Source organism: Dermacentor albipictus, chromosome 3 (genome assembly GCF_038994185.2).
Source record: "Dermacentor albipictus isolate Rhodes 1998 colony chromosome 3, USDA_Dalb.pri_finalv2, whole genome shotgun sequence".
Taxonomy (NCBI): Eukaryota; Metazoa; Arthropoda; class Arachnida; order Ixodida; family Ixodidae; genus Dermacentor; species Dermacentor albipictus.
The window spans coordinates 148,080,181-148,092,721 of record NC_091823.1 but is presented as its reverse complement, the minus strand read 5'-3'; the positions used below and the strand labels follow the sequence as shown (position 1 = coordinate 148,092,721).

At 48.1% G+C, this 12,541-nt stretch overlaps 1 protein-coding gene across 7 annotated transcripts in view; it reads right to left on the bottom strand.

The window, feature by feature from the left end:
- The window catches only part of LOC135896687 (lysine-specific histone demethylase 1B-like), a 98,299-nt gene that overhangs the window by 60,825 nt on the left and 24,933 nt on the right, over positions 1-12,541 (bottom strand). For 6 of the 7 annotated variants that reach the window (XM_065425180.2, XM_065425177.1, XM_065425176.1 and 3 more), the window contains exons 2-4: positions 10,366-10,575; positions 6,148-6,237; positions 3,804-4,029 (exon numbers count right to left, since the gene is read on the bottom strand). In XM_065425180.2, the coding sequence (XP_065281252.1) occupies positions 3,804-4,029; positions 6,148-6,237; positions 10,366-10,553 (504 nt within the window). In that variant the 5' untranslated portion in view covers positions 10,554-10,575. Of the gene's footprint in view, positions 1-3,803; positions 4,030-6,147; positions 6,238-10,365; positions 10,576-10,791; positions 10,854-12,541 lie in introns of those variants that run through there. The other variant, XM_065425175.2, reaches the window with a different exon arrangement.

Sequence of the window (12,541 nt, the reverse complement as noted above, 5' to 3'; positions counted from 1 at the left end):
GCAAAAGCTCTCGAAACCTAGGTCTACGATTGCAAACAGCTGGTGAATGTAAGCACGCGCGCCTTTGGGGCACTTCCTGACATCCAACTGGAACGGACGTTTTCGCATGTTGGCAGGAGCCCGACACGTGACCACCAAGGGTTAACCCTTTTCATACCACAGAAAACACGGAACATTTTACAAAATTTCCAAGAAATGCGGCTTGCAAGCAAGCACATTTCCAATGTAACCATTCAAGCAGCTTATAAAAAGACAGACTTCTACACAATGCCACTAACATACAAGCATTGCCACTTAGTGTCAATAACTAATTAGGGTCAAGCTGATGGACACAGAGTGGAACCTTGTTCATACATTTTAGAGAAGAAAAAAAAGACAAAACGTACTGACCAGGAAACCGTGCGCGCCGAACAGACTAAAGAAATTGGCAAGCTGAACTGTAGTTGACAGTTACGTAATGCGAAGCACTGCACAAATGATTGTGGCACGAGACGGCCCAAGACATGCATCGTCGTTCTTGCAGGTTCAGCAAGCTTACGCTTGCGCTCCTCAACATTGGTCTAGGTCTGCAGCCTCTCCCGGCTCGCCTGGCTGCCACACAGGAAAACCAACTTTTGGAGCAGTTTGAAGGTCAATACACAGTGAAAACTTGTTAAACTGTAGTTGGCCGGAGCTTGGAAAAAGCACGTACTATACGGTTGTACTGCTTAACCAAAATAGCATGAGATCACCCACTTAACTGTCAAAAATGGAACTCAGGGAGAGTGTGATGAAAGGGCAAGAACATGCTTGATGCCACAGCGGCCTCAAACTTACTGAAGCTGCAAGCCAGCTTTTCAGCCAGCCCCCTCTTCTCGGCAAACACACGCATTCACTCCTTGCAGGCATTGTATATTATCCATGCACGGGTGCAGTAGTGCTGCAGAAGTCGTGGGGCACCTTTTTTATTGCAGGGCGCTGTTCTCGTCGCGACAACTGCATTCATGAGGCTGACATAATGCACAGCTTGTGCCACTGTCAGGCCCAAATCGCGTGTGCTGCCGCTTTCCGTGTCGTCATCATCCCTGTTGTTAGGAGACACTTCGGCAACAACAGAGGCAATGATGGTGAAAAGTTGAATCTCGTAGCCAACATCTTTTTGCGGTCACAGCAGCACTGCCAAGCAACTTTTTCGCACTCCAGATCCCTGTCGCGTGCCAGCACTGATTTCTTCATGCCACGTTGGATAGCATGAACAATGTCTAATTTTTCTTCTATGCTGAGCACCCAGTGTTTTTCATCTGAGCTTCGGCATGATGTGAGTCCTAGCTTGCACGGCGCCACAACACTCTCTGGCACGGTGGCACCAAAATGATGTTGATGTGGCTTCACGCGCAAACGCACAGGGCACTAGGAGGGCGTTGTTCTGATCTCTGAGGCTTGTTGTCCTGTTGGGCTGCCCGATAGGGATGACACACCGCCGTGATTGGGAGATGAAAACAGGTAGCACTGTGTTAACCGATACGTATGCAATTAGCTGGTGTGGTTTATGTGGATACAAAATGCATTATGTTCAATAGCCACTGAATTGGGGATCTGACTTTACTGCATTAAAAGAAAAGAACCCTACTGTTTAAGCGGGGACGGTTTAACAAGGTCTTACTGTACAGTCGCCAATTATTTTTTGGACATGCTCGATTATTCGGTCTGCTTTGCGGCACTGCGATTCTCTCCAGAGACCATAATGTACAGTCGAACCTCGATATATCGAACAGCGCGGTGATCGCAAAATAGTTCGATATAGCCAGCATTCGATATATAAAATCACGTAGAAAACGCGTCAAAAACTAGCATAAATCAATCAATGAACCAATCGTGGTGCAATAGATACTCATATGAAGCTTCAAACAAAGTATTTATTTAGTTCACTGGAAGTACTGAAGCAGCGTAGCCTGCTTCATATTGGCAACCGCGTGCTTGACCACGGTGTCCTCAACATAGTCCAAACGGTCCACAAGAGACAGTCCAGTCCCTTCTATTGCACCGCAGTAGCGGCGTACAACCGCCAAAGCAGCTACAGCCTCAGTTGCACTCGGGAGCGGGGCAACATCAGCGCTTGCTGGATCAGCCTCGGCAGCGTCTTCGTATGGCCGCTCAGCAGTCGCTTCTGCCGTGATCTCCACGTCTGTCAACTCCGCCACTGTTCCGGTGCTGTTGTCACCGCCAACGAAGTCCTCAATGCACATGCTGTGTGGCTCAGCACCGACAAAGCGCTCCAACTGGCTCCCGCCGACGCGGCCGTGCTGGCTCCAAGCCGCCGCGTGTGTATGCCGCTACGTTCGAATGGCGCCCTCGGCGCAACCGATGTGGGCAGCTGTCGTATGCAGCAGTCTGGAACGCCCATCGCGCCGCCGCTATCTTCGAGAGTGTTGCGGGAAAGCTCGCCTCCTGTCAACAGAGCGCACTTGGTCTGGGGCGGCGGAGTTCGATATATCCATTTTACATCCGGCCCCGTTCGAAATAAAGAATTAAAAATGCATGCGATTTTCCATGTGATATAGAAAGTGTTCGAGATACGCAATAATTCGATATATCCGTGCTCGATATATCGAGGTTTGACTGTATAACAACTGTCGAAAGTTCAGACACCTTGCAATGTCCCGTCTGATTTTTCGGACACTCCTTGAGCCAACTCTATCAAGAGCACCATGCACCGACTCTGAGCGGTGCATGGCTCAACTTGCTGAACGACATGTTTTATTTGAACGGAGCCTCCTTGCTGCCCTATGAAGTGGCACTACTGCAAATCCCCACTCATCATCATCGTCTCTGCCTGGTTCGTAGCTACAGCAGTTCTGGTCTCAGCTTAGTAAGCCATGTCAAGGCAATCCAGCAGCTGAATTGCTTCTTTCTTCGTGCTCGACGCTGCGAGTAGGCCACATTTTTTGTTTGTGTGACTGGTGTCGGCGTGACGGTGTTTGCTTTGTGTGCTTTGTCAAGGTTGCGGTGATGCAACGTGGCATACGGAAACAACGCGTCAGGTGCCTAATGGTGCCAACAGTGCCTGTGCAGACTGCGTTGGGGAATGCCGGCAAGTGGGTACCAGGAGGCCTAGGATTTGTCGCCATCCGATGTGCTCCCTACTGATGCCGAAAATGTTCTGCCGAGACCTGCGCAGTGGTTGCATTGCGATTCCGGGCACCGTCGCATTTGACAGTTTCCCAGGTGCTGACACTGCTGCACTGACATGCGCAGAACTTGACGGATCATTCATCAGGTTTCTGCTGCACTGCCGGACGATGACTCCGAGATGGAAGATGGCGCAGCGTGTGCTACGCTGCCGTCGCATGCGTAGTGTGTACAAGCAGTGACTGTGCTTTCAGCCGCCTATAGTGACCGTACGACCCTCTCCGAGGTTCAGGCTTATCTGATTGCGCGTAAACGGAATAGCGTGCAACGGCACATTCACGATTTCTTCAAGCCTACTCTGAGCCTGAATAAGTGTGTGGAAATGAAGGATTTCTTCCTTTTTTTTTTCTTAATCTGCTTTTTCGGACACCTGTTTATTCAGACATTTCCGTGGTCCCCGTGAGGTCCGAACAAATGGTTGGCGAATGTATCGGTAGTGGCTGCCATTTTTGTTCAATCTAGCCATATAATTTGCTATATGTTCTCACTGTAACAGAATGATGTTAAACATAGTTCGACATAAGGGATAATTCGATGCAAACAGGTTCGATACAGTCAGGCTGGACTGTAGACACGTCAGTGGTTCAGAAAGGGTTAACAACCATCAGGGATTCAGAATAAGCGAATGCTCTCACCGTGCTGTCGTCATACGACGGGATGTCGCTGCAGGTGAACGAGTCGACGAACTCCGGTGTGAGGTCGTCCCCCTTGGGTAGGCGACGCCACTTGCGACAGCGCACGCATTGTGCCCAGAATGGCAGGACCTGGTCGGCCATGAAGAGGCGAAGCGAGGCCTCCGAGCGGGCGTTGTGTGACCAGTGCTCCCGCCAACTCGAGTACTCCACGTAGCCAGGCTTGGTGCTGAGGAGCAGAGGAGGACGACAACAATGAGACAGCGACATATGTGCCAAACCCCGTGGAGTTCCGTACTAAAATTACTAGGGGGAAATCTGGTGCTAGTGTCGACGGACGCCACTGGTACGGCGCTTCATCCAGCATGGGAACGAGGATTAGGACACGAATTTAAGCATCGTCCTACCGGCTTCAAACATCTTGCTTTAATAGGACGGATAAAGAGCAACACGTTTTACTACATATTGATGGAAATGAAAAGACGGCGGTTTATAGCGATAGAATTGAGCACGCTGTTCACGGTTTAAAGAGGAATATTGCTACACGCGTGTGGTATTTGATTGTTTATCTGTAAGTCTCTATTAAAAAGAAATTTAAGCTTCTGTGCAAATTTTAAGTTGGCACAGAAATTTGCAAAAGACGGTATGTTGCACTACTGTCAGCAAAGCCTTTGTACTTAAGCTGTCGGCTGACCATGTCACTGCACATAACTGTGCACAACTGTGTTGGTTGTGTGCACCACATGCAGTGTTGAAAATTGCAGCCTGTATACTATACAGGTGTTTGTACTTTATTCTATAAAAAAAAGTTTACATTAATAAGCAGCGCTGCCTTCGTGGCAACTAGTGGAATTGCAGAATTGTATTCTACACGTGCAAGTTTGCGAGCAAGTACCTTGAGTTCTGTGGTCTCGCCGTGAGACACAACAATGCCATTGCGTGAACATTGCCTTGATAAACAAAATACGAGTTTCTTACAGCCAAGGCTGCGCTTGTCTGCTTCCCACCAATGCTAGCATAGATTGCTACTGTGCTTGCCTATCACTATTTCAGCGTTCGAGTTCATAAACACAACTGCAGCTGCAGACAGGAAAATTCTGTTGAGAAATGTTGCACAACGTTTGCTACACTACAACTGTAGGACTGGACACTCGGACTAGCCTTCCATTGCAATAATAAAAAGGGGGGCAACGTGTAGATTGGTTCTCGCCGTCTTTCAACCTAGCACTGTCATCCCAACTTTGCCGTGTGGAAACAATTGGCCTCAATCAGTATTTAACTTCTACCATATCATCATGAGTGGGGGCATCATGATACATACGTTGAAACTACTGCAGGTATCTCTCCAGTTGCCACGCAGGAGCACAGCCAGGGGGAACATGTGCGGCACTCTTTCGCGTTTTTTTTTTTGAAGAGCGAAGGCATTGTACATGAAGTCAGCAAATTTTGATCTGTAAAAATGTCCTGGCAATGTTGATGATGCCATCCAGCACTTCAAGTCCAACTTTACCAAATCGGAACATACTATAAGTGTGTCTCAATTTTCATACTTACTAAGCATTGTCTTTTTAAGTGTAAGAAGCGTGTGGTAGAGATTAAAGCTTTAGAAATATGGGGTGGTACTCCTTCAATTTAATTATTAATGCATTTTGTATTTAAAATTCCATCTCTCGCCTCATTCCATCTCTCGTATGAGCAGCCACTCGGGTGCGGCTACGACACCGGTCACCACCTGAACCTTTGTTGTTTACATGTGGCATGGAAGAGCTTGACACTCGGCCACGCTCTCTTTCCGCCACGCTCTCTTTCCCTTTATGAGCCTGACTCTAGGCTCATTCAACCCGGCAACTGTCGTAGGTCACGTGACAAAGCTGGTCACAAATGGCCAAAAAAGGACTGTTTGGTTCAGTCGCTTGCCGCTCAATTTTTCAGTAGCGCAGCTGCAGTCGGAGAGTTGCCAAACCAATTAGCGGTGCGCGAGCAGAACGTCTGCATATGCTGCTGCTTATTTTACGTGGCGATGGCGGTGCAAGCAGATGGGAAAGACACCATTCGCCGGGCACTTGGGTTTGGCGACGGGCAAGTCCCACTAGTCTGTGTGGACAGTAGTGGCCGTAAGTCGCTTCTTGGTAGCCAGTCACGGTTGGTCTTGTCCCCCTTGTAAATCACCAGCATGGATGCACCCTTCAGAAGTAAGCAACCATGGTAACTAACGCACTGACATTTGTGAGCCTGAATTCATGAACAATTAGGTTGCCCTTCAGTTCAGTAAACTCACAAGTGCCTTATAAAAAAATAAATAAAAAAAAAACCCACACACACCGGTTAGCACACTCAGTGCTGTTACCTGCGATAATAGTAGTCGAAGCACTCGTTGCAGAAATGTTCACCCGACGAGAGATGGTACCACCGGGAAGTGTAGCCGTCACCACAGCACCTGCACATAACAAGCGATTTTTTTTAATGAAAGTTTTTGGAATAAATGAATTACCGTAAAAACCGGAATATAGGTCGAACTTTTTTTCAAAAAACTATCGCGAAAAGTCGACCCTCGACTTATATACTGGACATTGGCGGAAAAACTACGGAAGTCTTGCAACAATGGGCGGATGAAGTAAACAGCCGCCATCGCCATCAGCAGCAGCGCGGCGTCTATGGCGACCTCCGTGATGGCGACGTTGTGGCACTGGCATTTTGCGTTTCCATTGTCGCAAAGTTACATTAATTAAAGGCTGCATTTTCATTTTTGTTTCAAAATGAGCGGAAGCCGACGTCAATTCACCGTTGCCTTCAAGAAAAAGGCGATTGAGTACGAGGAAGCCCACGGCAACCTGGCGGCACAGCGCGAACTTGAAGTATCCGAAAGTGCATTCGGTAGTGGCGGAGGCAAAATCAACGTATTACAACTTGCAGCAACCAAAAGAAAACGTCATTTCGTGCCGGATCGCAGCGGACTGCAGAACTGGAAGGCAAGGTTGCGGAGTCCGTCCGAGAGCTGCGTGTAAGATCGCTGCCTGTGACTGCCGAATGCATCCGTTTGAAAGCGGTAGAGATCGCACGCGCCTATGGACTGGGCAGCGAGAAGCACTCGTCATCCGACTCTGATCAAAGGCGTTGCTCTGATTCGGAGTAGCGCTTGCGCACTTCGTGCCCTTCTGTGTACTGTACACCCTGCCAATTTTTAACAGTACCGCGCGACCATCGACCCGCGTGTTTGTCAGCACCTTGTCATCACGGCACGGAGCGGCGAAATAGCGAAAGTAAGGGCATGTGTACACATGCGCGTATATCGTTTGTTTCGCTGCTCAGAGCCGTTAATAAGGTGCTGACTAGCACGCGGGTCGATGGTCGCGCGATACCGCTAAAAACTTGGCCAGGTGCACATGCGAGCAGCATTTAAATAAATACTGTCACCATTGTGCAACCCCCTGAGTCGCATTTGTTTCACGGTAAGGGTGTCATGTCTTTCGGTACTTTTGCCATTGAAAATTTTTTTTTTCCATTTTGAGAATTCGTTAGTTGGGGGATCGACCTATATTCCGGTCCGACCTATAGTCCAGTTTTTACGGTAAAGAAATACAGTGGAACCTTGTTAAACCGTAGTTGGCCGGAGCTGAGAAAAAGTACGTACTAAACGGTAGTACTGTTTACCCAAAATAACATGAGCTCGCCCACTTACCTGTCAAAAACGGAACTCGGAGCGAGTGCGATGAAGGGGGAAAAAGACATGGAGTATTTATTCACTTTGCGCTACAAAAGTGTTATTTTCGTTTGATGCCGCGGCGGCTTAGCATAACGACAGTGGCCACAAACTTGCTGAAGCTGCGTGCCAGCTATTCAACCAGCCCTCTTTTCTCGACAAACACTCGCATGGCAAATTTCTTGTTGGCGTTACGTATTCTCCCTACACGCGCGCGGTAGTGCTGCATAAGTCCCGGGGCGCCTTTTTCATTGTCAGGTGCTGTTCTTGTCGTGACGACTGCATTCCTGAGGCTGACGTAACGCACAGCTTCTGCCACTGTCGGGCCTCAATCGGCCAAGCTGTCGCTTTCCGTGTCGTCCTCATCACTGTCGCTAGTCAGCACTTCGGCAACAACAGAGACAATGATGGCGAAAAAGTCAAACCTCGTAGCCGACATCTCTTCATGGTCGCAGCAGCACTGTCGAGCAACTTCTTCGCATTCCAAATGCCACACACCGTAGTCAACAGTAGATCCCTGTCGCGTGCCAGCGCCGACTTTTTCGTGTCACGTTCGACAGCATGAACGATGTCTAATTTTTATTCTATGCTGAGCACCCGGCATCATTTTTAACCGAGCTTTGGCATGACGCGAGTCCTCGCTTGCAAGACGCCACAACACACTCTGGCATGCCGCCGAAATGATGTTGATGTTGATGTGGCTTCATGCACAAACGCACAGGGCACTTGCAGGCCGTTGTTCCAATCTCTGAGGCTTGTTGTTCTGCCGGGCCGTCCATTGAAGACGACGCACTGCCGTGTTGGCGTGACGAAAAGTGGAAACGCTACGTTTTAACTGATGCGTACGCAATAAGCTGGTGCGGTTTATGGGGATACAAAACACGTTATGTTCAATGGCCGCTGATTCGGGGATCTGACTTTACTACTTTTAAAACGAAACTACTGTTTAAACGGGTGTGGTTTAACGAGGTTTTACTGTATTGACAAGAATTTTTCTTTTTGTGAAGCATTTTTTTTTCTGAGTCAAGCCAGTTTTTTGTACCTCGCCGTCTACGTTCAATGAGCAGGGCTTCGATGGGGTAGGCATTCCGCCGATGGTCATAATAGGTCCACGCAGACAAACCTCGAGTGAAACGGCGGTACACGACATTGTGGCGCCGGCTCCCGAGTCCCCAGCTGGTTACAGACGTCGCCAAGGTTTAGAGGGGCCTAGCAATGTTGACCACGTGTTGCGCGTACAGAGCGGGGGTCCACTCCACTAAGTGTCTGGGCGGCAACCACGTGTATCTTGTTTTGAGCGCTGAGAAGAGCCCGCGCGGTGTTGAGTGACAACTTGCAGTGCACACCGTAGATATAGGCGCGGTGCGTATGCGGAGATCGCGTTCGGAGAACGTCGTCTTGAGAACACCGAGCCCAGATGCCACCAACGGTAATTATTTTTCCATGCGGAAAAACCTTGAGGGGGGGGGGGGGGGTTACTGCGGTACACGGTGTTGTGACACCAGCGCCCGAGCCCCCTGCCCGCTGGAAACGCCGCGTGCCTGGCGTGTTTGTCGAGGCCGTCACTGACCACATGGAAATGTGGTCAGTGACGGAAACGAAGTTGTGGGAAGGAGGAAAACAGGGTTGTTTTCCAATACATTTACTTTTGAGAGTAAGGCCATCTCTTTGGGTTGTGGCTTAACGAACTTTCAACTCTCATTGGCAACTGCTTGTGTGGGATGGGCTAACAGTCCTACCGCCCTTTTTCTTTGTCCTTTTCTTCCATAACAATCAAGACGAGGTGCTTGTTCCTCAGTCTAGGCTGTAATCCCTAAACCTGATAGACCAGTATGACTCTGTACGATGCAACGCTAGTCTGGGCTGTAACCACTTAGTGGTAGAACAGTGAGACTCGGTTGGTCGTATGTATTGACAGTTGTCCTAGGCTCTAACTTAAGGAAAAGTAGAAGAACAAGGTGCTGTTTACTTGTGTGTTTTGCATCAGTGTTCTTTTTCTAGCACTGCATTTGACTGTGTAAATATTTTCGTTGCAATATATCTTCAAGTTTTGTTGCCTCCAACATGCCTCCTGGTTCATCAACGCCGATAATCACCTTGAAGAGACTTTGGTCGACTTCAAGGAGAAAAGAACAAACTTAACTCGCAGTACTGCAGCTAGTGTATGGGGTCAAGAACCCTCTTTCAATCAGGCGCCCATTCTTTTGTGGCCCTGCTTCCTAATGAATAGTTCTTCGTAATTTCAAAGAATAAGTTTGCATTTAAATGCAACATGTTTCCTTTGAAGCAATCCGGTAGTTGTCTCATACTCTGCATTTCACGTGTACCTCAATGAGCAACTTGGAGCCGACTAGGAGGTGCTTTGCTTATGTAAATAGGTAACAAATTAGTAGAACATAGCACTGAAGATACCTTGGCAAAATTGCATGGGTTGTAATTGACTAATTTTGTTAAAAGCTTTTAAATGGGTGAATCTAGTGGTTAGTGGATGTGAACGTGACGTAAACTGCAGCATGTCGCCTTTGAGGTTGTCAATGTGCCACAAGCCCTGGCTAGTCTTAGAGACCGAGCTGAGGAGCCATGCCGATTCTTAATGTGCTGGGTGCGGTGTCATTACTGTGCACTTTTAGTTTTGCTGTCGAAAAACTTCCCATTTTGCTAGCTTTTTGAGACGCACACATACTTCAAATGTAGAAAAATTTTGCACAAAGACTGCTTTATATTTACCCCACATAATACTAGGCTTTTTACGAGGTCCAAAATATTTGTTTCAGTTAGCCTTTAAGTGTTTAAGGGCAATCTAGGCGATTGGGTATCCGAGAGACTCGGTTACAAGAGTCGGCAAAAGCGGGGGGAGGGGCTTGCCTCTTAGAGGTGCGGGCAAAGCAGCTGGGCCTGGTCTCGTGGCAGCTCACTTTCTCACACTTGCGCACCATCGTGTGGTTCTCGTCAGCCGGCTGCCCGCTCAACAGCTGACGCTTGGCCACCCGCGGAGAGGCTCGCGGAGGCGGCGCCGCTTCGCCATTGTTCTTGATGCGCGCCCGCTTGGGCATCCTGCTGGCACTCTGCGCCCTCCTGCAAAGACAATTCTGGATCATTGGCCATTCACCCCACAGAAAGGAAAAAACAACAACCAGGAAACGAATCCCTTGGGGATGAGCATCCATGTTATTGCAACTAGCATTCAAGTGGTGGTTCCTATGTAATTTGGTGATGGGGAAATTCACTATTTTGAGAGGTTTTAATGTTACAAACACTTAAGGAGCACAAGTTCTCTGTTTGGGCACGTACCCAGCTATGCATGTTGTCTGCGAGCAAGACAGCAGCGGCCAACCCATACCGTGGCCTCAGCGAGCAGAGAACCTGGGTCACTGGGAAGAGTAGCATGAAGACGCTGGCTAACCATACCCCACCTCACAAGTTGGTCGCAGCGCTGTGGAGCCAATAGGAAGGCCGAATGCCCCTTGAGATGTGTTTCATTTGTGCGACGTCTGCTCCGTGGCTGTTGAATTTGCGGCATGTGACGTGCATGCGCAAAGGTGCCAACAAGTGTTGTAAGAGTGTAACACGCCATGCGCCAAGCAAAATCAAAGCTCTCTAGTACTGCCACTAATCGGACAGTTACGCCCGGGACTACGCCCTGCTGCACAAAGATATTGCCCGTGTACGCTTCGTACCTTTGGCAGTGCTGCAAGCAACTTGTGAGTATAGATGGACAGATACAAAGTTGCTGAAGTAGGCTAAGAAAGCTTATTGCATTAAAAGGTGAAACACAAAAAACTGCAGCCTTCCCCATCTTCAGCATTGACCATTGCCAGCCACCCCATATCCACGTAACACTTCTCCCACCTTCATCATCCTGGTTCGTGAACCCTATTGGGAGAACAAGCTTACCAGTCTAAGTGAAACCCTCTGCTTTTATTTATTACCAACATTTTCTGCAAAGTTGCGTTCCACCATCATCCATCATTCAACCCCCGAAGAGTGAGCTAAATTGGCACTGAAACACTAGGTTGAATAAACCCCATTTTTTGGTTGAGGAGGTTATTAACACCTTAATTAAATTCTGCCAAATGCTTAGCTTCCAGTCTACTTCACAACTTGCATTTCAACAAACCAGCACCGAAGTTGAAGAGGGGGCACAAACAACAATGCAGGCATCACGTAAATAGAGGTAGAGGCTTTGCAGAAAATTACAGAACATGAAAGGGAAGGTTGATATCCACATAAAAGTAGCATTGGCCCACATAGGAAGCCTGCAAGAGTTCCTCATGAAGCAAGCTTTTCAGTTGGATAGAAATTTATCCAGGCACTGGAATCTAACCCAATACTACCACCAATAAGTGTCAGTACTGCACTGCTAACAGCACCTCTACTCTTAAATTCGACAATGAAGCAGCAACGGCTCTTCTGCCATAAATATTACAATATGCAAAAACTTTATCTGAACCACACAAAATTGATGTTATGACTGCACTACACAGTCATCCAAGAACCCCACTGTTCAGTTGGTTATGTCCCATAGATCTGCGCCTTCGACCACGTTACAGGAACAAGACTGTCTATATGTCAATGTCCTCAATTCCTTAATCCAAGTCAAATAACTGCTCGGACAAGAAAGCAAACACCACACTGTCCGAGGTTGGTTGCACATCATATTGATTTTAGGGCAGCCGCATGCATCTCAGACCAGACAACACTGTTGTAAGATAAACTGGCACTTGCCTAAGGTTCCAAAGGAACATAACAAAATGATGTTTCGAGAGCGCTATGAGTCCTTTGTTAACAATGAAGATGAGCACCGGAGGGGGCGATTATTTATGTGTTAGGTGGCGCAGAGTGCGCATGCATATCTCGGGGAGACTGCCCGAAGTCTGGTTAATTGCATCTCTAGTTGTTTGAGTATGTAAAGATTCTAAGAGCAGTATTGAAGATAGGCCCTTCTCTGTCGCGATTATGCTAACAGCATCCCAATCGATGATGTGGTTAGTAGCCACGTGATGATCACCCAAGGTGTTTGAACTTGCATTGCCCTTCCTGA